The sequence below is a fragment of the Elephantulus edwardii genome, unplaced genomic scaffold (genome assembly GCF_000299155.1).
Source record: "Elephantulus edwardii isolate Elephantulus edwardi_28Jun2011 unplaced genomic scaffold, EleEdw1.0 scaffold00148, whole genome shotgun sequence".
NCBI lineage: Eukaryota > Metazoa > Chordata > Mammalia > Macroscelidea > Macroscelididae > Elephantulus > Elephantulus edwardii.
The window spans coordinates 7,582,356-7,604,811 of record NW_006399898.1 but is presented as its reverse complement, the minus strand read 5'-3'; the positions used below and the strand labels follow the sequence as shown (position 1 = coordinate 7,604,811).

Sequence of the window (22,456 nt, the reverse complement as noted above, 5' to 3'; positions counted from 1 at the left end):
CAGGAGGAGAGTGTCCCTCCTTCCCCGGCAGAGCATCTGGTGGATTTGAACCATGCGCCTCTGGGATTGTAGTTGCAGCTCCTTGCCACTAGGCCACCAGAGCTCCCCTAGGAGTTTTTAAATAAGATACTTTCTCCTCAAATTATTTCTTTTAAAAGTTTTTTCTTTCTAATTATTTACTACTCCAGTGTAACAGAAAAAAAACATTCTGAGTAATATGGCCATACTTTTAAAACTTTATATTACTAATATATATATATTTCTCACTAATAAATATACACACACACACACATACATATACATACATATTTTTGTGTACTGTAGAGTTGGAACTGACCTGTAGCTTACCCTCCAGTGGGTTTTCTGAGGCACATCTGATTGTCCATCCTTCTCCCGAGGAGCAACTGACCTCAAACTGTGTGTCTTCAGGACTGTAGCACAGCTTCTTGCCACTAGGCCACCAGAACTCTGTGTGTGTGTGTGTATGTTGTTGTTGTTATATGCCATTGAGTCCATCTGCAATTCATAGTGACCCTATGTGCAGCAGCTCTGAAGCCTGCCCTGTCCTGAGCCAGACTCACTAACTTGAGCATATCTACCCCCGCTGTCCTGGTTACTGTATCAGTCCATCTCATCTGGGTTCTTCCTCTTCTGCAGTGTCCCTCCACTCTTCCAGTCATCATGTCCTTCTCCAGTGTCTGTTCCCCCTTTGCTGTGTGCCCACAGTATGAGACAGAGCTTCAAAATCCTGGCCTCCAAAGAGAAACTTGGTTTCACCTTCTCTATGACAGACCTATTTGTGTGTGTGTGTGTGTGTGTGTGTGTATGGAATAGAATATTGAACAGAATAGAATAATAATAGAATAGAATAAATATAAAGAAGTAAATCTTCAATATAGTTTTGACTTCTAGGAATGTGCTTTACACAGTATGTTGTTTTTGTGGATCTTCTACTCAGAGCTGACCCCTAACTGACCCTCCAGTGGGTTTTTAGACCTAGTTATTCACATAAGAGGAGATTGCCCATCCTCCTCCCGCAGAGCAGCTGGCAGCTGGTGGATTTGAACTTTATTCCTTTGGAATTTCAGTGCACCTGCTGTCCACTAGGCTACCATCACTCCCCTTTTAGACAGTATAGTAAATAATAATGTATAGAAATGATAGTTATGATATATCTATATAATAGAGTAAAATATCTCTTCCCCTAAATAATATTATACCTTCCTTTATTGACACAGGCTTTTCTAAAATACACTGTTAATTGAGAATAGAAACTAACATATAGCAATCGTCTCATCTGCTTTTGCCTACATCCACCTCTCAACAATAAAACATGTGTCTCCCTACAACCAGGAGAAGATAAATTAGATGAATGGGACCTTCTGAGAATCAGATCCCAGGAAGTTCTGATAGCCTAGTGACAAGAAGCTGCACTGCAATCCCAGAGGTATGCAGTTCAATTCCACCAGATGCTTTGCTGGAGAAGGAGGGGCATTCTCCTCCTGTACCAGTCAGATTCAATTTGACGGTACACACACAAAAAAAATAATGAAATGAAATAATAAAAAAAATCAAATCCCTGTGCACATCCAACAACTTTTCCAACAGGGTAAAAAGGGAAGCCACAGGCTGGAAAAAAGTATTTGGTAATGACATATCAGATAAGGGACTTATATCTAGAATTTATAAAATACTTGAGTACCACAACAAGATAAATGTAAATAATCCAGTTAAAAAATAGGCACAGGATATGAACAGACACTTCACCAAAGAAGACATTCAGATGGCTAACAAGCACATGAAGAAATGTTCAAAATCCCTAGCTCTAAGAGAGATGCAAATCCAAACAACTATGAGATATCATCTCACCCCAATCAGAATAGCAAAATTTAACAGAACAGCAAGCAACAAGTGCTGGTGAGGTTGTAGAGAGACTGGAACCCTTATTCACCATTGGTGGAAGTGTAAAATGGTGCAACCACTGTGGAAGGCGGTGTGGCGCTTTCTCAAAAAGTTGCAAATAGAGATCCATTTGACCCAGCAAAAGAATAACAAAAAGGAAAAAAAAACAAATCCCCCCATATGTCTCTGTAGTTATGTTCCACATGTTGCCAAAGCTTGATTTAATGAATTGCCGTGAAGTTGGAACCAGCTCATAGCTGACCCTCCTCTGGGCTTCTGAGCCTGGGAACTATGATGTAGCGGTGGATTGAAACTTCCGGAGAAGTGTGGCGATTTGCAGTGGAACTCCCCAGGGATGGGGACCCAGAAACCAGGGCTACCTACCAGGATATGGGGGCTCTTTAACTTTGTACTGTACCTTTGGTTTTCCATTCAACGATTAATGCACGTTTTGTTTTGTGATACTGATTGCACTCCCCACGCTCTCAGCAGCTCTTGTCCAGCTGCCGTCCGATGTTGTCTTCTTCTCTTGTCCTCTGAGTCTTTGTTCCTGGGCAAATGCTACCCTTTTGATTATATATGGTTGATTATTCTGAACTACTTTCTTCCATCATAATTTTCCATAAAAATATAAACAAATATTTAAGATCACACAAAATAAATCTATTTCCATTGTTAAGAAGATACATAAATAATGAGGAAGAATTCTTGAAATAACAATATTAAGGTAAATTTTGAAAGGGGAAAAACAGCAACCCCCCTCTTGGACATGAGGGCTACTTTTCATTTTTTTTTTCTCAATTTCATAATCTACTTTTCATTTTTATACTGTTTATTTATCATGTTGCCAAAAATCTATATATATTGGGGTTTTGGCATTTTTAGATACTCTGTGTTAATGTTTTGACTGATGCTATCAAATATTGATTCAAAAATAACAGTCTAGACAGCATGTATTAAAGTTATTAGGCTGTAGAGTTTTTTTGCTACTTCTCTCATTTCTATATCCAGTGGTGTTTTTTTTTTTATTTTGTTATGTACTCTTGAATTAGATCTGTCTGGCACAGGAGGAGATAACCTCTCCTTCTTCAGCACAGCATCTGGGGGATTTGAACTGTGTGCCTTTGGGATTATGGCGCAGCTTCTTGCCACTAGGCCACCAGAACTCCCTGCTTTTTTATTTTAATAATAACGTGATTTTACTGTAATGCACTGGAAGAATGCAGTATTGTGGAAATGTTGTGGAATAAAATGTCTGTTTTTCATATAGCCTTTGCTGCTGCTTATGAACAAACACACGCTCCTTTTGGAAGTATCATGTCATTCCGAGGTAATAGAGGGAGGGACAGCTTTACTTTTTGCACTCACTGTTGCATCTTCAATGACTAGAATAGTATCCATATAATTACTATTTATTAAGTAAATGAATGCCTGCATAAAGTGGTGTAGGAGGAAAGAAGGCATCTTGGGCTCCAGAAAGCATACTTCTGTTGTCCTCTAAATGATGCCTCCGGTAGAGAAGATATAACCCACGTAACACACCAGAACAAAAAAGAATAGAATTCCATATAACATAGCATGACACAAGAAAACAACCAATACATACAACACAACACCAAGGAATACAAAACCACCAGTAGAGCTCCAAGAAGTGAAAGCAAAGGGAAGAAATGAAGATGTTAAGGAGCTGAACAGAAGATTTCAAAGGGCAGCATGAGAAAACAAAGCAAAGTATTACAATGAAATACGCAAAGAGCTGGAGTTGGAAAATAAAAAGGGCTGAACTTGCTCAGCATTTTCTGAGCTGAAGGAACTAAAGAACAAATTTAAGCCTCCTGTTGCAATACCTACGGATGCTAGGGCAGAAGACTGTGAAATGACCCAGGAAGCATCAAAAGAAGATAGAAGGAGTATACAGAGTCACTGTACCAAAACGAATTGGCTGACAGAATTATTTCGTGAAACAACATATGATCAAGAGGCAATGGTGGGGGAGCTCTGGTGGCCTCGTGGCAAGAACCTGTGCTGTAATCCCAAAGCATGGTTCAAATCCACCAGAAGCTCTGCTGGAGAAGGAGGGGCAACCTCCTCCTGTGATAGTCGGATCTGATTTGATGGCACACAACAAGAATACGACAAACAAAAACCCAAGAGACAATGGTGACAAAGAAGGACCTTCAAGCTGCTTTGAAGGAATTGGCAAAAAACAAGGCCCCAGGAATTGATGGCATTTCAGTTGACATACTTTAACAAACAGATGCTGCCATGGATGTGCTCACCAGGTTTTGCCAAGAAATCTGGAGAAAAATTACTGCCTGGCCAACTGACTGGAAGAGATCTCTCTTTATTACCATTCCAAAAAAGATGATCTCAAATCCCAGTGGTTTAATGGGTAAGACCCTGCCTCTCAGGAACTAAAAAAAGTCATCTGACAGAGTGTGGAAATTATCAAACAATATCACACACGTGCAAAAGCCTGCTGAAGATTATCCAGAAATGACTAGAACAGGACATTAACAAAGAACTACCAGAAATACTAGGTTTAGAAAGCTAGGTTTAGAAGTGGCACTAGAGACATTATCACCAGTGTCAGATGGATCTTGCCTGAAAGCGGAGAATACCAGAGGAATGGCTATCTGTGCTTCACTGACTGTGCAAAGACATTTGACTGTGTGGATCACAACAAACTGTGTCTAACTTTGAGGATAATGGAAATCTCAAAACATTTCATTATACTCATGTGACACCCATCATTGGACCAGGAGGTAGTTGTCAGAACAGAGCAAAGAAACAATTCTTGGTTCAAAATTAGGAAGGGAGTGCATCAGGGATGCACTGTCTCTATACTTTTAAATTTGTATGTGGAACACATCATTTGATAGGCTGATTTTTATGAGGAGGAATGTGAAATCAGAATTGGAGGAAAACTCTTCAACAGCCTGCGTTATGTAGATGATACCACCTTGCTTGCCAAAACTGAGGAGGTCCTGAAGTTTTTCTGCAGAAGGTCAAGGATTGTAGTCTTCAGCATGGATTGAAGCTTAACATCAAGAAGACAAAGATTCTGACCCTGGGTCCGTTGGCAGTACCATGATGGATGGAGAAGAGATTGAGGTCATTAACAATTTCAGCTTGCCCACCTCCACAATCAATACTTTTTTGACACCAGAAGTCAAGAAATCAGAAGACTAATTAATTGGGGAAGTTTGCAATCAGCGACCTCTTCACAGTGCCAAAGAGCAATGATGTCCGTCTAGAGACGTGTGTTTGATCCAGGCCATGGTCTTCACATTTACTTGCTATTTATCAGGGAACTGGGCATTGACTAAGGATAACAGAAGAAGAATTGATGCCTTAAATTGTCCTGGAGGAGAGCACTGAACATACCATGGACTTCCAGAAAACCAAATAGGTCTGTATTGAAGAGGGTGAAACCAAGTTTCTCCTTAGAGGCTAGGATTTTCAAGCTCCATTTCACATACTTTGGGTATGTGGCTGGGAGGAACCAGTCCTTGGAGAAGGGCATCATGCTTGGAAGGGTGGAGGGACAGCAGTAGGAGAGGAAGACCCTGGATAAGATGGATTGATAGGGTAACTGGGGCAGTGGGAATAGATGTGTTAAAGTTAGTGAGACTGGCTCAGCACAGGGCAGGGTTCAGAACTCTTGTACATAGGGTCACTATGAGTCATAGGCGACTTGATGGCACATAACAGCAACAACAACAACAACAATGAAGAAAGTTAGTCATTCTCAGAGTGACTTGACTTTCTTTTTTCTGTGATTTAAATTTCCCTTCTCAGAGTCATAGAACTTGCAGCTTTAGGCCCATGTTTCTCAGACTTTTCCATCATCAGAAATTTTCTCTATCAGCACAGCTAGGTGGTATCCAGCTGCCAGTACTGACTGCTCTGACGGGATCACACCGACAACCAGGAGAGAACAAAATAGATAAGTGGGACCTTCTAAGAATCAAATCCCTACGCACGTCAAAAAACGGCTAAAAGGAAAGCCACAGACTGGGAAAAAAATACTTGGTAGTGACTCATTACTCAAGAAGGGACTCAGATTTAAAATTTATAGTATACTCCAGCAACTCAGCAAGAATAAAGGAAAACAACCAAATTGCAAAATGGGCGTAAGATATGAAGAGATACTTCACCAAAGAAGACATTCACGTGGCAAACACATGAAGAAATGTTCACAATCCCTAGCTATCAGAGAGGTGCAAGTAAAAATAGCTATGAGATATCATCTCACCCCAGCAGCAATAGCAAAGTTCAACTGAGTAGAAAACAACAAATTGTGGTGAGGTTGTGGAGAGATTGGAACCTTTTTTAGCTGATGGTAGGAATGTAAAATGATTCGATTCTCCACTATGGAAGGCAGTATGGCACTTTCTCAAAAAGCTGGAAATAAAAATACCATTTGACTCAGTAATTACACTACTAGGAATATCCCCTAAATAAACCAGAACCACCATTCAAGTAGATCTATACACACCCAGACTTATTGCTGTGTTATTTATGATAGTAAAGAGATGGAAGTGACCTTAAATGTTCATCAACAAACAAATGGATAGAAAAACTGTTATATTCCTGATGGAATAGTACGCAGCTCTGAAAAACAAGGAACTCATATTACACAACATAGGTGAGACACTGGGGACCATTATGCTGAGTGAAATATCTCAGTCACAAAAGGACAAATACTCCGTAACACCACTGTTATAAAATAGGACTGACATGAGTTCAGGGAAAGATTAAGAACAGAAGGGATAAATAATGAACACTGTACTGGAATGGATGAAGGAAAGAACTGTTTAAAAGGAAGATATGATTAGGTGTATGACAACAGTCCAGGGAAGAGGTGCATAGCAAAGTGGACGAGGAGAGGGGTGCTAGAGAGAAGGAGGAAATTATGCAACAATGAATAAGTATTCTTTTTTTAAAAAGTGATCTGGGAGGAGGGTAGGAAGGAAAGTGTGCAACAATGAATTAGTGAATGAATCCAAACTTTCTTTGAACGTTCATTAAAAATTATAATTAGAAAAAATAAAAGAGGAAGGGATCACAGTCCTGATAGTTGGTTTTTTTGTTACGGGCTGTCCAGTCACTTGCGACTAATAGCAGCCCTGTGTTCAACATCCCTGAACATGGCTCTATCCTGTGCCAACCTTATTGTCTCTGACACACCTACCCTCATTACCCTAGTCACAGAATCAATCCATCTCATCCAGGGTCTTCTCTTGCACTGTCCCTCTACCCTTCCATACATGATGTTCCTTTCCCAAGGACTATTCCCTCCTTACAACATGCCCAGAATATGTCAGATGAAGCTTCAGAATCCTTGCCTTCAAGGAGCAGGCTGGTTTCACTATCTCCTGGACAATCCTGTTTGTGCTTTTAGCAGTCCATGTTATATTCAATACTCTTCTCCAGCATCACAGCTCAAAGGCATCAATTCTCTGTTATCCCTAGTCATTGTCTAGCTTTCTGATGCATAACAAGTAATTGCAAAGACTATAGCCTGGATCAGGCACACCTTAGTCTCCAGACTGACATCATTGCTCTTCAGTACTTTGGAGAGGTCCCTGGCAGCTGACTTTCACAATGCACTTTGTCTTTTGATTTCCTGGCTGCTGGTGCTGAGAGTGTTGATTGTGGAGCCAAGCAATCAGAAAATGTTAACAGTCTCTGTGTCTTCACTTTCTATCATGCTAGATAGAGTGGGAGAAAAATATGGAGCAAAACTCAGAGTCACAGTAGAAACTTTCTGGCTTAACAGAGCCTCAAGACAGACTCTTGGTTAATCCTCTGGGGAAACTGTGGTTCAGCTTTCATCCACACAATGTTGTTGTTAGGTGCTAGTGAATTGATGGTCACTTTTCTGTGCCTAAACCCATTGTTGCAATTCCTGTGTTAGTTCATCTCATTGAAGATCTTCTCCGTTGCCAACCCTTTACTTTTCCATGCATGGTGTCTTTTTCTAGGGACTGGTGGCTCCTGGTAGCGTGCCCACAGTCCATGAGATGAAACCCCATCATTCTTGCCCGATAGTAGCTGGATCTATAAGGTAATCATCAAGAACACACCCCTTAGAAGAATTACCACCTAAGATCCAAAAGGCAGCCTTCACCCAAGTGTCCAGCTCAGGAAGCAGATAAGGAGGAAGAGAGAATAAAAATGGGGAAATGAAGCCGGGAGGGAACAGCGAGAGCAGCGTTACATTGTCGGCCTTGTAATCCATGTCACAAAATGGTTATGAATGGAAAACCGGTTTGCTCGATAAACTTTGACTCAAATCACAATAAAAAGTTAATTAAGAGAAATATTTTTCTTTATACATTTTTGTCTGTCTGTTTTATCGCCACATCATTGTGATTCTGTCTCAAGAATATTTTTCGAGTCTCTGTTCTCTACTTCATCCAGGGTTAATTCCTCATTCTTTCCGTTCCTTCTTTGTTCCTACTCTGTCGCTACACAGTATGGTTAAACTAGTCTTCTCAGAAGAGTATAAACTAGTACTTACCACTCCTTTAGTCCATATGGATTTGCTTTGACTATGTTACATCCAAAGTTCTTCAGTCCACCCTTCAGCCCTTTCCCTCCTACTAATCTTGGCCTTTTATCTCTACCAGATGTCCTACTGGACATTTTGTAAAAATGTGCCATTTGACTTTTTTCTTTGATATTTTTGTCCAGACTCATTTTTTCCCTTCACAGCATTGCTTCAGGGAGTCCTGGTGGTTTAGGAACAGTGCTGTGCTGTTAATGGAGAGATTGATGCTTTCATTCCACCCGTTGCTCTGGGGAAGGAAAAGCAATTTCCTCCCATAAGGACTTGCAGCCTCAGGACCCAACAGAACGGGCCAGCTGGAATGGACTCAGTAACAGTGGGAGTGGCTTTGGTTTTAGAATTGATTCACTGACTTGAAAATGTTTACATGCACCTTCAGTGTCTTTGTACTTTGTCTTTAATTGTTCAGCTCCTGTGGTGTTGGTATAGCTGAGTTTCTTCCCTGCCCTCCCTTAAAAGAACCGGAGAGAAAAGACCTCAACCAGCGTTCCCTGGTTCTAGGATGTTTGTTTTTGTTACCAAGTTTATTTTGGTTATTTGTGTATTTGTCTTATCTCTTCCTTTGGCTTTAAATTCTTTTGAGACAGGAGTTCAGTCTTTGTATTATTGGCAGGAGTAGACATTTTTTTCTACTTAGTCAAGATTACAGGTGATTCCTGAATTGGTTTGATAGAAGGCAAAATATTAAAAAAACAAAATTGTCTTATGATAATCAGTTCTTTTTCATATCTTGGTAACAGTTACCTGTGGGCTGATTTGGACAGATTCTCTGTTACATGGGAGTAGGTCTGTTTTGTTCTTTATTGCTACCCCCTTCTTTCACAATGAGGGTTAATTTTTTTTTTTAAAAACCCTCCTATTTTTCTAACCTGTGAGTTATCTTTGAAATTACGTTATTGCAGTCTAATTTTGAAGTTTCAGTGTCACTCTCTGGATGTTTTTTTGTACATTTGATTTACTCTATTTGCTTAGTATGAAATCTTCTTAGGTTAAATATGTTTCTTAATGTCTCCTTACAAGTCAGAATACTGCATTTTTGGAGATCTATTGGAAATATATTGGGTTGCAAATGTGCTTTTTAGAAATTTGTGCTTTATAGGTGACTAGCAATCATAATGTCGTAAAAAGCTTTCTCTGTGATGACCTTTGCTACTGTCTCCATCGCGTCAGTAGCTGTTTGCACTGACTGGGGTTTGTAAATACGCTGCTGTTCTTCCAGGGGGGTTCTCTTCACACATCTGTGTCGCCCACTTGCCCTCTGCACAGTGTTTTCTAAATTAAGTGTTTTGGCTCTCTGTCTTTCAGGCTGGCATGGCTCTATATAAGATTGTCCCCAAAAACCCATACTACTTTTGGTCTGTGATGAGCTTAATTATGCAAGTGAGTATGACATTCAGAATGGGGCTGACATTTGTTTTTTTCATATATAGTTAAGATGCTATCTTTAATGTGGTTTTCTGACTGTTTGGAATAAGGACCCATGATATTTATCAAATGGCAACTGTAGATATAGTCACTGGGCTTTTTAAGTTGGGGATTTTTAAAATTCTTAATGGGTTGCTGTGGCAGTTTATTTGGGTGCAGCATGGACCGTATTCCACCTGGATTTTACATCCATCCAATGTTAGGTTGTTTAAGCAGATGTGATCCTCAAAATGTTTGAGAAATTTTGACTTGAGGTTTGTCTTTTAAGCAAGTGTAGTTGGTTGGTGAAGGTCATTGGAGTGGGGGACCCTATTATCACTTCTCCCTTCGAAGCTCTGTGGTGTTCCTGCAGAACGGAGGTGCTCATCTCCTGTGGTTTTTGTGAGGACAGAGGGAAGACTAGGCTGTACAAGTACAGCGTTTCCAGCAAGCTGAGGAGGATGGCTCTTTAGGAAGAAACTGTCTTGTAAGAAATCACTGGTATCCACGTGGCAGGTTCAGATAGGCCTGTCATTGGATGTAGTGGATTCATTAGTATGTATGGACCTCACAGTAATTGTCTGCTTGGTAAATGCAAATCATCTATGGGAAGAATTCAATGTGGTGTTTGATTTTTTTCTCCTCCTTTAGTCTATATCAGCACGGGATGAGAACCTTTCAAAAACAATGTTTCTGCCCCTTGCTGAAAGAATGGTAGAAAAAATGGTGAAAGAAGACAAAATTGAAGCCGAGGCTGAAGTGAGTCATTTAAGGCCAGTAATGAGTTTGCATGGCTGTGTTTTGAATTGTTGGTTTCCTTTGTCAGCGTGGAGCTTTGAGAGTGCTGGTGTTGGTGCCGTGAACACTGGGCTTTTCGCCGAGTTCTCCAACGTGGGAGGTTTAAGAGTGGGATCAAACTTAGGCCATTTGAGTCTTACTGCCAGTTTACTCTTAATTGAAGGGAGTGTTTTATAGTTAGATAACTTTTTAAAAACATTCAGATGACTGTCTTTTTATTTCTGGAAAAATTCAGTGACTGCATTTCTTGTTTGTCTTTTTTCTATAAGGTTGAACTTTATTTTATGATCCTGGAACGTTTGGGAAAGTACCAGGAAGCCTTGGATGTTATCAGAGGGAAGTTAGGAGGTAAAGAAAAAAATTTTCCTAATAGATCCCCCCTTCCCCTCTATTTATATATGACGTGTTTATTACGAAGACAGTTTTCCTTTACACAAAGACATAAAAGTCACTTGCAGTCAATTTGCTGTATTCTTCCAGAATATTCTCTGTGTTGAAAATTTTGAATATATTCTTGTTGTTGTTGTTGTTGTTATGTGTCGTCAAGTTGCTTGCTACTCATAGTGACCCTTAAACTCCGCTCTGTCCTGTGCCAATCGCACTGTCTCTGACACTCCCATCCCAATTACCCCAGTCACTGAATCAATCCACCTCATAGAGGGCCTTCCCCTCTTGCGCTGTCCCTCCACCCTCCCAAGCATGATGTCCCTCTCCAAGGACCGGTCCCTCCTTACAGCATATCCAAAGTATGTTAGATGCGACCTCAGAATCCTTACCTCCAAGGAGTCGCCCGGTTTGACCCTTTCCAGGATGAATCTGTTTGTTTTCCTAGCAGTCCATGATACCCTCAATACTCCAGTACCACGGCTCTAAGGCATCAATTCTCCTTCTATCCTCCTTAGTCATTGTCCAGCTCTCTGACGTATAACAAGTGATTGCAAAGACCATGGCCTGTATCAGATTCTAGTAGAAAATAATTTATAGTTTCAGAAAACTCACGGAATGTGAGAAACTGTGCGCTATATCCTTAGACCGCTCTTCCAGGTCCTTCTCTAGATCCCTGTTCGTCTCTTCAGCATATCTTCTAAAGCTGTATTGATCTTCCTCTTCCTTCCCCCCCTTCACTGTAACATATTTATTCTGCATGGATGTCTGGCCCATAAAATAGTCTTACTCAATTAGCAGTCTTTATTTTTAAATAGGTGAATGTTTCTGATCAGGATGTGAATTCTGTAGATATAAAACATTTTTTTTTTACCTGCCTGTCCAATGAATGGTTTTGAGTTTGTGACCTTTACTGTGTATTTTTTTTAACTTATCAGTATGTCGGTACCTTAGGGAGCTTTGGTACCTTTGGTGGTAAAATGTTACGGTTCCAACACAATGGGATGCGATTCAGATCCATCAGCTGCTCTGCGGAAGAAAGATAGGCAGTCCCCTCCCGGGTGATTAACTGCCTTTAGAAACCCGCTGGAATGTCTTCTGTGGGTCAGTTCAGACTTGATGGGACATAAAAATGATCAGGTCAATACTTTGCATTCAGTAGAGTATAAAGGTGGAGAATTTCTTTGATCAGTCCTTCTTTTTTTTTTTTTTTTTCTTTAAATATGGAACACTTCACGAATTTGCGTGTCATCCTTGCGCAGGGGCCATGCTAATCTTCTCTGTATCGTTCCAATTTTAGTATATGTGCTGCCGAAGCGAGCACTGATCAGTCCTTCTTGATACATCTTTTATAAGGAGCATCTTCGCCACCAATGACTTTGCCCTCCTATAAGCATTCCAAAAATTGTGTGTACCGTCACTGTGTGATGTGCCCGCACTGTGTAATAGGGCAGATTTCTTTGTTCACTTATCAAACTAGTGCAAATGTTCCTTTTATACTGTTGATTCTTTTGAATTTGATAGGTGGAGAAGACCTTACAATTTTTTATTTCTTTAATTAGAATGATCATTTATTTCTTTAGGTAGGGTGGTAGTTTGTTTTTTTGTTTTGTTTTTTTTTCCATTTGTTTTGAGTCACTAGCCAGTTACTTTATTTTTTTGTTACTTGTTGTGTACCGATGAGTCAGATCTGCCTGACAGGGGAGGAGATTGCCCCTCCTTCTCCAGCAGAGCATCTGGTGGATTCAGACTGCACGCCTTGGGTATTTTGGTGCCACTTGCCATGAGGCACCAAAGCACCCTTCCTTCCTTCCTTCCTTTCTTTCTTTCATTAATTTATTTATTTATCTATCTATCTATTTATTTATTATTTGATCTTTTCTTTACCCTTTTATTCTAAGAATTTGGTTTGTCTTTTTCATACTGATTTTTCTGCAAGAGCATTTTATAGATATTTAGCTCTTTTTTCTTTTTTTTAATTTTCTTAAATTTTATTTTAGTTTTATTATTTGTGTGTGTGTGTGTGTGTGTACCGTCAAATCAGATTTGACTGGTACAGGAGGAGATTGTTCCTCCTTCTCCAGCAGAGCATTTGGTGGATTTGAACTGTTTACCTCTCAGATTGCAGTGCAACTTCTTGCCACTAGGCCACCAGAGCTCGCTTATTTAGCTCTTTTTTCACTGTCCTGAAAATACCATTTTTTGGTTTAAAAACAAATTTCTATTAACTTCATAAATAATTTAATCATTTTCCTGTTTTGAAAACTTAGGACAAAAATACTTGTATTTCCACATCTTGTATGATCTTTAGAGAAATTCCTGGTAGCACAGTGACTGCTTTGCCAAGGACTGCCTTTGTAATTGGGGGAGTAGCTGTCTGTCAATAGCTCATCTCTTTAGTTACGATCATTACAAAACACTGATTCCTACAAGTAGTTATGTCTTTTATTAGACTATGTGCAGTCATAAAAGAAAACTAATACCATTTAGCAGGTAAGTACATACAGTAGAGGAAGAAATCTTTTATGAGGTCTGCCTTCTCCCCCCCTTTTCTTCATTTATTTAATTTTTACTTAATTAATTTTAATGAAAGTTTACAGAGACTTTGGATTTCCATTCATTCATTGTTGCACTTTTCCCCCTGCCCAATCTCCCCCTCAGTTCGCTCTTCTCTTTGAAAAGTAAGAGAAAAATTATTTCTTTGTTGTACAGTCCCTCCCCCCAAGTCCACTCTACTATGCAGCCTTCATTTTGAAGAGTAAAAGAAAAATTCTTTCATTCTTATACAATCCCTCCCCCCAAGTCCATTCCACCATGCAGCCTTCGTTCTGGACTCCTGTCATGACAATAATACCTAATCATGTATCCCTTTTAAACCGTTCTCTCCCTCATCTGTTTTACTGCAGTATACATAATTTACCTTATCTTTCTCAGTCTCCCTCCAACCTCATTGTCAGTCCCATTTTACAACAGTGGCATTATGCAGTACTTGTTCTCTTGGGACTGAGATATTTCACTCAGCATAATGTCCTCCAGGGTCACCCATTTTGTATAGTATTTCGTGAATTCCTTGTTTTTCAGTACAGCATAGTTTTCCATTGTGAGAATATACCACAGCTTCTGAACTTACCCTCCTAAAGGATGGTTACAGATCTGCCTTTCTGGTTTTTTTCCTCTGATTGTTATTCTGTGAGTAGTGAAATTTAGTTTCTCTGCAGGCAAATAACAGTGTAACTTCCAGAATCTTTTCTCTACTAAGCTTTTCTAAAAATACATAGTAACTTTGATTTGGTCAGAACTATAACCTGTTGGCCTTGGTTTGATTCTGATTCATTGTGACTCTGTTGGACCTCTGTAGGACGTCTATCAGATCTCTGTAGGACCTCTCTCAGACCTTGGTAGGACCTCTGTAGGACCTCTCTAGGAACTTGGTAGGGCCTTGGTAGGACCTCTGTAGAGCTGCGACATAGAGTTTCCAAGACTGTAAACCTTTATAGAATCAAACAGCCTCACCTTTCTACCAGTGAGGGACAAATTGGTAGAACTGCCAGCTTCTCACTATCAACTAGAACCCCAGTACTCATTTTTCTCTTCCAAAGAATTTGATTCATCAGAACCTTTTAAATCTTCTTCCTAACCTTTCATTTTGCTTGCCTCACTCCAGCCTATTGGACAGTTTGGAATCTTAGTATGGAAAGTCTCTCAAGACTCCACTAGCCTCTAAATGCTGTTTGTGGGCAGCAGGGGGTGGGGGAGAGCTCATGTGCCCTGTTAAGGACTCAGCTGCTAACCCAAGGTTAGCATCTCACACCTGTCTAGCAGCTCTGCAGGAAGAAGTGCTGGGAATGTACCTGTGAAAGTGACAGCCTAGAAGAGCACTGGGGAGTTGCTGTCACGTGGAGTCATTGTCAGCTCAGCTCAGCAGCAGAACTTAATGGCAGTAGCATCTACCAATGGGAACTGTATCTCCACAGATCACTGTATCTCCATAGAGTAATTGTATCTTCACACACCAGATCATTCAGCACATGTTCTGAATCCTTTTGTCTTGAACAACAGAAGTGGTTCTAAAGGTATCAGAATTTTGTCGTTTTAAATTTCCACAAAGCAGTCTTGAGTAAGAGAAGAGTTTTGATCTGACGTTGTTGTTGTGTACCATTGAGTTAGAACTGACCCATAGCTGACCCTCCAGCGGTTTCCTGGAGGTTGTACATTGCATAGGAGGAGATTGCTCCTCTTTCTCCTCTGGAGCAGCTGGTGGATTCGAACTGCATACCTTTGAGTGGTCAGCACAGTTGCTTGTCACTGAGCCACTAGAGCTTCCTTATATCTGATAGCTGCCCGTTTTCTGAGGTAGTAAGACCGTGAGGTATTGTTCTTCTCATGCTTGACTTTGTTCTGCTGTTTGAGCAGACATGAATGCCGTTTACCAACATTGATGACTTTCCTTTGTAGAGAAGCTGACAAGTGAGATTCAGAGTCGGGAGAATAAGTGCATGGCCATGTACAAGAAGCTGAACAGGTGGCCTGAGTGCAACGCCCTCTCGCGGCGCCTCCTCCTGAAAAAGTGAGTCCTGCAGCTTCTTGGCACGGGGCTGGTGACACCGCACCCCACTCTTCTGCAGTTCCAAATTGTGACATTTCTGGGCACTTTTGATGGTTTTTTTGTTGTTTACGGTTTGGTTTTTGAAGGTGAAGTAAATAAGGATAGATTTATAGAAAGTTAGAACCCCAAAAGGATGAGCTTCCCTTCTTGAAAGGAAATAGAGGAGAGAGGCCTGTTGGGAGTTTTTGATGTATATTCATTGATCTTTTAGTAAAGTGTAATGGAACACTGCTGTGGGGCTGATGTTCATGTGATCTTCAGATCAAAAGCTGAGAAGCATTAATTCACTACATTCAGTAGTGGCCTTAAAGAGAGGGTCTTTCCTCCCTTGGCCCAGTCATCTGACCCCACTAAGGAGCTTTCTGTTAAGAATATGCTTTTTTAGGCCTTGCCATCTCACTCACGGCAAGAGCCAGGTCTTGAATGTGCTTCCTTTGCAAATGCCTCTGAAGCATTGCCCTTTCTGGGCTGTAGAGGAAACCTGACAAGAGAATGTGCTCTCATTAAAGACGCAAGCACTGTTCAGACAGTCAGGTGAATGTCACCGCTTGGGTTTAATCCTGTGTGCATTGCTGAATCTGTTTTTAGCTCAGATGACTGGCAGTTCTATCTGACTTACTTCGATTCTGTCTTTCGACTGATTGAAGAGGCCTGGACTCCTCCTGCTGAAGGTGAACAGTAAGTTGTCTTCTTTCCTGAATTACAGAGGTGCTCTGCAGCCTGCTATAGCTGCAGCAAAGAGCTTTGTTGACAGTCTCACTGAATGTGGTCCCAGTTGGGACCCTGCCACACTGCTGGAATTCAGTCCCAGCAGGGTGTCCCTTTCAAAAGAAGAGGTTTGTTTATAAAATGAAAACAAGTTTATGGTAACAAATTTTAAAATTAGTATAGAAATGCATGATATAGATGTTAGTCCCCAGAAATAACTCTTAATAGTGTGATGACTGTTCTTCCCAATTTATTGTAATAACTGTTATTTAGCTTCCCGGCAGTGGCCACACAGCCCCAGCCTGTCATCCATGTTGCTCCTCCCTGACCTCGGTGCTGGTGATGTTGGATGCACTTGCCCTGCAGCCCTAGTCCCTCTGAGACATTGTTTTGGTCTGCAGAGCAGGATGCCATGGGCAGCCTCCATGGCCTGTGCCTGGTGGTGTGAAATCTTTTCCAATAATATAAAAGAGGTGTTTTCTCCTTTCTGAGGCTCACCAGATACACAAGTTTAAAGACATGAAATGGATTTTGCACCAAACCACAGGAAAGTCCAAAAGCTCCATCCACCTTTATAGCCATCATAGCATTGCCATTACACAGACTTACAGATTGGAGGACCTGAAGCGCTTGCTGCAGAAAGTCAAGGACTGTAGCCTTAAATAGAGACTGAAGCTCAACATCAAGAAAACTCAGATTTTCAGCACTGGGCCAATTAGCAGCATCATGATAGACAGTGAAGAGATTGAGATTTTTAACAACTTTAGATTGCTTGGCTCCACAATTAACACTCTTGGTGCCAGCAGCCAGGGAATTAAAAGACTAATTGCATTGGGAAAGTCTGCTGTCAGACCTCTCCAAAGTGCTGACGAGCAACTATGTTAGTCTGGAGACCCCGATGGCCCTGATCCAGGCCATAGTCTTTGCAGTTACTTGGTATGCATCAGAAAGCTCGACAATGACTAGGGAATGGTAGAAGGAGAATCAGTGTCTCTGTGCTGTGGTATTGACTGCCAGTAGAACAAACAAATTCATCATAGAGAGGGTAAAACAGGCTACGCCTGGGATGTAAGGATTCTGAGGCTTCATCTGACATACTTTGAGCATATTGCAAGGAGGGACCAGTTCTTAGGGATGTCATGCTTGAAAGTGGAGGGACAGTGCAAGAGAGGAAGACCCTGGGTGATGAGCTGGATTCATTAAGTGACTGGGTAATGACCGTAGGTGTGTCAGAGGTAAGGTTGGCACAGGTTAGAGCCAAGTTCAGAGGTGTGACTTGATGACCCGTAACAACAGATTGGGAGAGGAGTATCCTGATAGGGTCAGGTTGATTAAAAAAAGGAAGATGAAATCCCATAGACTGTCTCATTTGAGAAGCTAGATGTACTTACAGTACTATTTTAGAGATTTCCCATAATTCATTAAACCTCTTCTCATTGATGGACACGCAGATACTTGAATTGTTGCTGATTTATTCCTTTTCTTTTTTTCAATTATGCACCCAAAAATACATAAATTGAATATGATTTAAAAGTAAATATAGATTAAGATTTAAGATACCCAAGGTGAGTTGATGCTTGCTTGCCTCCATTATCAGCCTTAATTTTTGGGTTTATAAAAAGGAAATTTATTTGTCTATTTGTTGGGTAGGTTTCCTCATTTGTGGCAGAGTGTGGCAAAACCTTTTCCATTGCCACCGTTTTCATGTGCACAATTCAGTGACATCAGTTCACTCACCAAACTGGTTTCCAAAATTTCATCACCTATAACAGAAACTTGGTGCCTCATAAACAGTAACTCCTATTTGTCCTCACACCTGCCTCTGACAACCGTTCATTTTTCCTTCAGTTATTCATTTGCATTTTGTTTTATGGCATTAATGATAATCCTCACATTGTAACTGCACTTCCCCCCTTCCCCTCTGTAATTCGGATGTTCATTAATCCTTTGATTCTGCCCTTTCCTGCTTCAGCTCTTTATCCTTGGGCAAGTAGGACTCTGTCCTTCTGTGGTGGGTTATCTAAGGCATGCCTCCTTGGTGTCGTGCTGGTAACACTTGTTGCTGGGCACGCCTGGCTAAGGGATGACTAAGAATTGAAGCATACTGCTGTGTCTTGTTCTGGGTTTGATGAGCAAACTGAGGACATAAGCTCAGGGAGTTCCACTAGTCTCTGTTGGAACAGGTTTCCTGGCCTTTGCGTTTTATTCTTCCTTTACTGCCATTCTCTCCAGGTCCTTCTGTTATGATCCCTTTGAGAGTTGTTAACAGTGCTGGCCAGGCATCATCTAGTTCTTCTGGTCTTGGTGCTGTGGAAGTTGACGTCTGCATGATCCATTAGGCTTTTGGTCTAATCATTGCAGTACATCTTTAGAATTCTTTCCTCTTGTTACAGACAAGGAGAGACTAATAGTTAAGAAACAGGTAGAGGTGGTTAGTCACTGCAGTAATCAAATACCAAAACAAGAAGTAGATCTTATTTTTCATAATATATTTACAGGTCTGTTCTTACATATATTGCTTTATGGTTATTATGAGAATGTTTTATTTTACATTGTGTACCTTTTAATTTCTTAAAATAATTTAGTTTGTCTATGAACTTGAGAAAGATAGCATAATCACAAAATTCCTTTTCATGTGTTTCTGTGTAGCTCTTTAGAAGGAGAAGTACATTATTCTGCAGAAGAGGCTGTGAAGTTTATAGAAGATCGCATAGCAGAAGAATCTAAAAGTTCTCGCCGTCTTCGTGGACCACATCTAGCTAAACTGGAACTGATTAGGCGTTTACGAAGTCAAGGTTGTAATGACGAGTATAAACTGGGTAAGAAACGGTAATCATGGTTGCGAAACTTGGTGAAGTTAGAGAACCCAGAGGGATGCTCTTAGTATTCAAGTACATTATTGATGCTTGCGAAGCAAATGTCCTCATAACCCTGGAATACTGACTAATGAACAGATGACTCATAAAATTGTGTGCTATTGTTACCGACCATAGCTGACTTTTTAGTGGGTTTTCAGAGGCAGTTACTTGCTGTTTTTCTCCTGTGAAGTAGCTAGTAGACTTGAACAGCATGCCTTTGGGATTGTAGCACAACTCCTTACCAGTGTAGGAGCTCCGTACTGACCTGGCTTAACATTAGCATCTCAGTTTTAGTAATCTTTGTCTGACATTTTGTTGCTAACAAAAAATAAAATCAGTGTTCACTTCAAAGTAAAATAGCCAGTGTTGTAAAAGATTCAAGATTTTATCAAGTAGGTGGAAGGTTTCTTAAAAATCAGCTTAAAAAAAATGGGAAAAAAAATCCGCTTGAAGCACTCACAGTTCTATTGTGTAACGACTCTCAGAGTTGGGTCAATCAAGAGTTGTATTGAAATTTACAAGAATGACAAGATGAGATTAAAAAGTGGTTTGGCTAGTAAAACTATTAAAAGAGTTCCTCAGAAAAATTGATGAAACCCTTAGGGGGTTTTGTAAAGTAATTATTATTATTATTATTATTTTTTAATAATTTATTTCATTGAAAATTTACAGAGACTTTGGATTTCCATTCATTCATTGTCTCCCCTCCCAACCCTTCCCCCCAGTACACTACCCTCTTAGAATAAGTAAAAGAAAAATTCTTTCATTGTTTTATAATCCCTTCCCCCAGGTCCACTCCACTATGCAGCCTTTGCTCTGGACTCCTGTCATGACAAAAGTACCTAATCACATATCCCTTTTAAACCGTTTTCTCCCTCATCTGTTTCAATGCAGTAGACATTATTGAACCCATCTTTCTCAGTCTCCCCCCAAACATGATGTCAGTCCTGTTTCACAACAGTGGCACTATGCAGTATTTGTCCTTTTGTGACTGAGATACTTCACTCAGCATAATGTCCTCCAGAGTCACCCATTTTGAATAATATTATATGAGTTCCTTGTTTTTCAATGCAGCATAGTATTCCATTGTGTGAATATATCACAGCTTCTCTATCCTTTCGCTTGTTGATGGGCCCTTAGGTTGTTTCCAAGTCCTAGCTATTGCGAACAAAGCCACAATAAACATGGGTGTGCATATATCTGCTAGGGTGTCAGTTATGGTCTCTTTGGAGTCTATTCCCAGTTGTGGAACTGCTGGGTCAAATGGATCTCTATTTGCAATTTTTTTTTAATTATTTTTACGTGTACCTTCAAATCAGATCTGACTGGTACAGGAGGAGCTTACCCCCTCCTTCTCCAGCAGAGCATCTGGTGGATTTGAACTGCCTACCTCTGGGATTGCAGTACAGCGTCTTGCCACTAGGCCACCAGAGCTCCCTTATTTGCAACTTTTTGAGAAAGCGCCATACTGCTTTCCACAGGGGTTGCACCATTTTACACTTCCACCAACAGTGAATAAGGGTTCCAGTTTCTCCACAACCTCACCAGCATTTGTTGCTTGCTGTTCTGTTAAATTTTGCTATTCTGACTGGGGTGAGATGATATCTCATAGTTGTTTTGATTTGCATCTCTCTTAGAGCTAGGGATTTTGAACATTTCTTCAGGTATTTATTTGCTCTCTGAATGTCTTCTTTGCTGAAGTGTCTGTTCACATCCTGTGCCCTTTTTGCAATTGGATTATTTACCTTTATCTTCTTGTGGTAAAGTAATTCTTTATGATCATGCTTTATGGGAAATAAATGATCCCACACTGTGCTAGTTTAGTCTCGTTGGAAGAAATTACAAAAAAGACAATTCTTTGTTAGACAAAAAATTAGTGTATAATTCTTATTGTTTCCTGCCTTGAGTTGTATTTAAAATGATAAACTTTTTGCATTTCCCAATTTAATTTTTTAAGACAAAGCTCCAAAGAAATAGTTTTTCAGAACCTGGCCGATGAACTTCAAAATTTCATCAGCTGAAGAATAATTTTGTGGGGTTTTTTTTGTTTCTTTTTGCTCTTCTTTTAGGTGATCCAGAAGAATTAATGTTTCAGTATTTTAAGAAGTTTGGGGATAAACCTTGTTGTTTTACAGACCTCAAGGTGTTTGTTGACCTTTTGCCTGCTGCCCAGTGTACAAAGGTGAGTAGAGTTCAGACTCTGCTGGTAGCTGCGTGTAACTGCTGAGAATTTGGATTTGTTCTGAAATGGGCGGGAGTGGTGAACACGAGATTTCAAGATAGGTGTTTTGTCAGCAGAGTACCTCGTGACAGTATTGTAGTCGTGAAATCGATGTAATTTCCTGCCCTTTCTCGGAGGTCATCAGTTTTATAGTTCCGATTGTGTTTTTTTAGGTAGTATATCGTTATACTGATTCATGTGTGCACCACCTGAGTCAAGATGCAGAGCCCTGTGCCGGTCCAGGCATCCTTTGTGCCACCTTATGTAGCATGTAACTGGATTCATGTTCTGTGTAACCTTACGATGTTGATTTTCTGATTTCCTTGGAGATGTATGCAAGCTGTTCTGTGTATTAGTAGTTCATTCTTTCTTATTGCTGAATGGTAAGCAAGTATCAAAATGTATTTAACCATTTAAGTGTTCAAGATGTCTAGTTGGTTTTAATTTTTTTTACTTTCTCAAAGTTCTCACAAGGTTTTGTGTGGATTTGAACTCCTAACTGTAGGACTGAATAGACCTGCCCCATAGGGTGTCCAACGCTCTAAATCTTTAAGGAAACTGCCACATCTTTTGTGTAAATTTACTTCATTATTCTGGGGGAATGGGGAGAAATGCCTTGTTCAATTGTATATTAAGCTGCTTTTAAAACCTGTCGAATTGTTTCCATTTAATAATCCCAGTGGCCACATATGAGGGATCTCATTGATTTCTGTGTGTCCTCTTCAGCATTTAGTGTTGGTACTATTTTTTTATTTCCTTTATTCCGATGGATAGGTAGTGGTGACTCATTGTGGGTTCGCTTTGTGTGTATCTAAAAATTGATACTATTGAGCATATTTTCATGTGTGTAGTCTCATCTATATATACATTGTCTTTGTTGGAATGTCTTTTGCTCATTTTCTAGCTTAATGGTTTGTATTTACTGTTACATTTTGGGATTCTTTATACATTCCAAGTCCCTTACTAGATACATGGTTTCAATAACATTTCTCCTAGTC

The 22,456-nt window shown here is 40.2% G+C and overlaps 1 protein-coding gene across 1 annotated transcript in view; it reads left to right on the top strand.

Moving 5' to 3' along the window:
* Window positions 1–22,456, top strand: part of NAA25 (N(alpha)-acetyltransferase 25, NatB auxiliary subunit) — a 76,727-nt gene that overhangs the window by 28,933 nt on the left and 25,338 nt on the right. Inside the window, exons 5-11 of the mRNA XM_006894677.1 lie at window positions 9,785–9,859; window positions 10,535–10,642; window positions 10,951–11,029; window positions 15,521–15,632; window positions 16,260–16,349; window positions 19,029–19,198; window positions 21,307–21,419. Of these exons, the coding sequence (XP_006894739.1) occupies window positions 9,785–9,859; window positions 10,535–10,642; window positions 10,951–11,029; window positions 15,521–15,632; window positions 16,260–16,349; window positions 19,029–19,198; window positions 21,307–21,419 (747 nt within the window). The remainder of the gene's footprint in view (window positions 1–9,784; window positions 9,860–10,534; window positions 10,643–10,950; window positions 11,030–15,520; window positions 15,633–16,259; window positions 16,350–19,028; window positions 19,199–21,306; window positions 21,420–22,456) is intronic.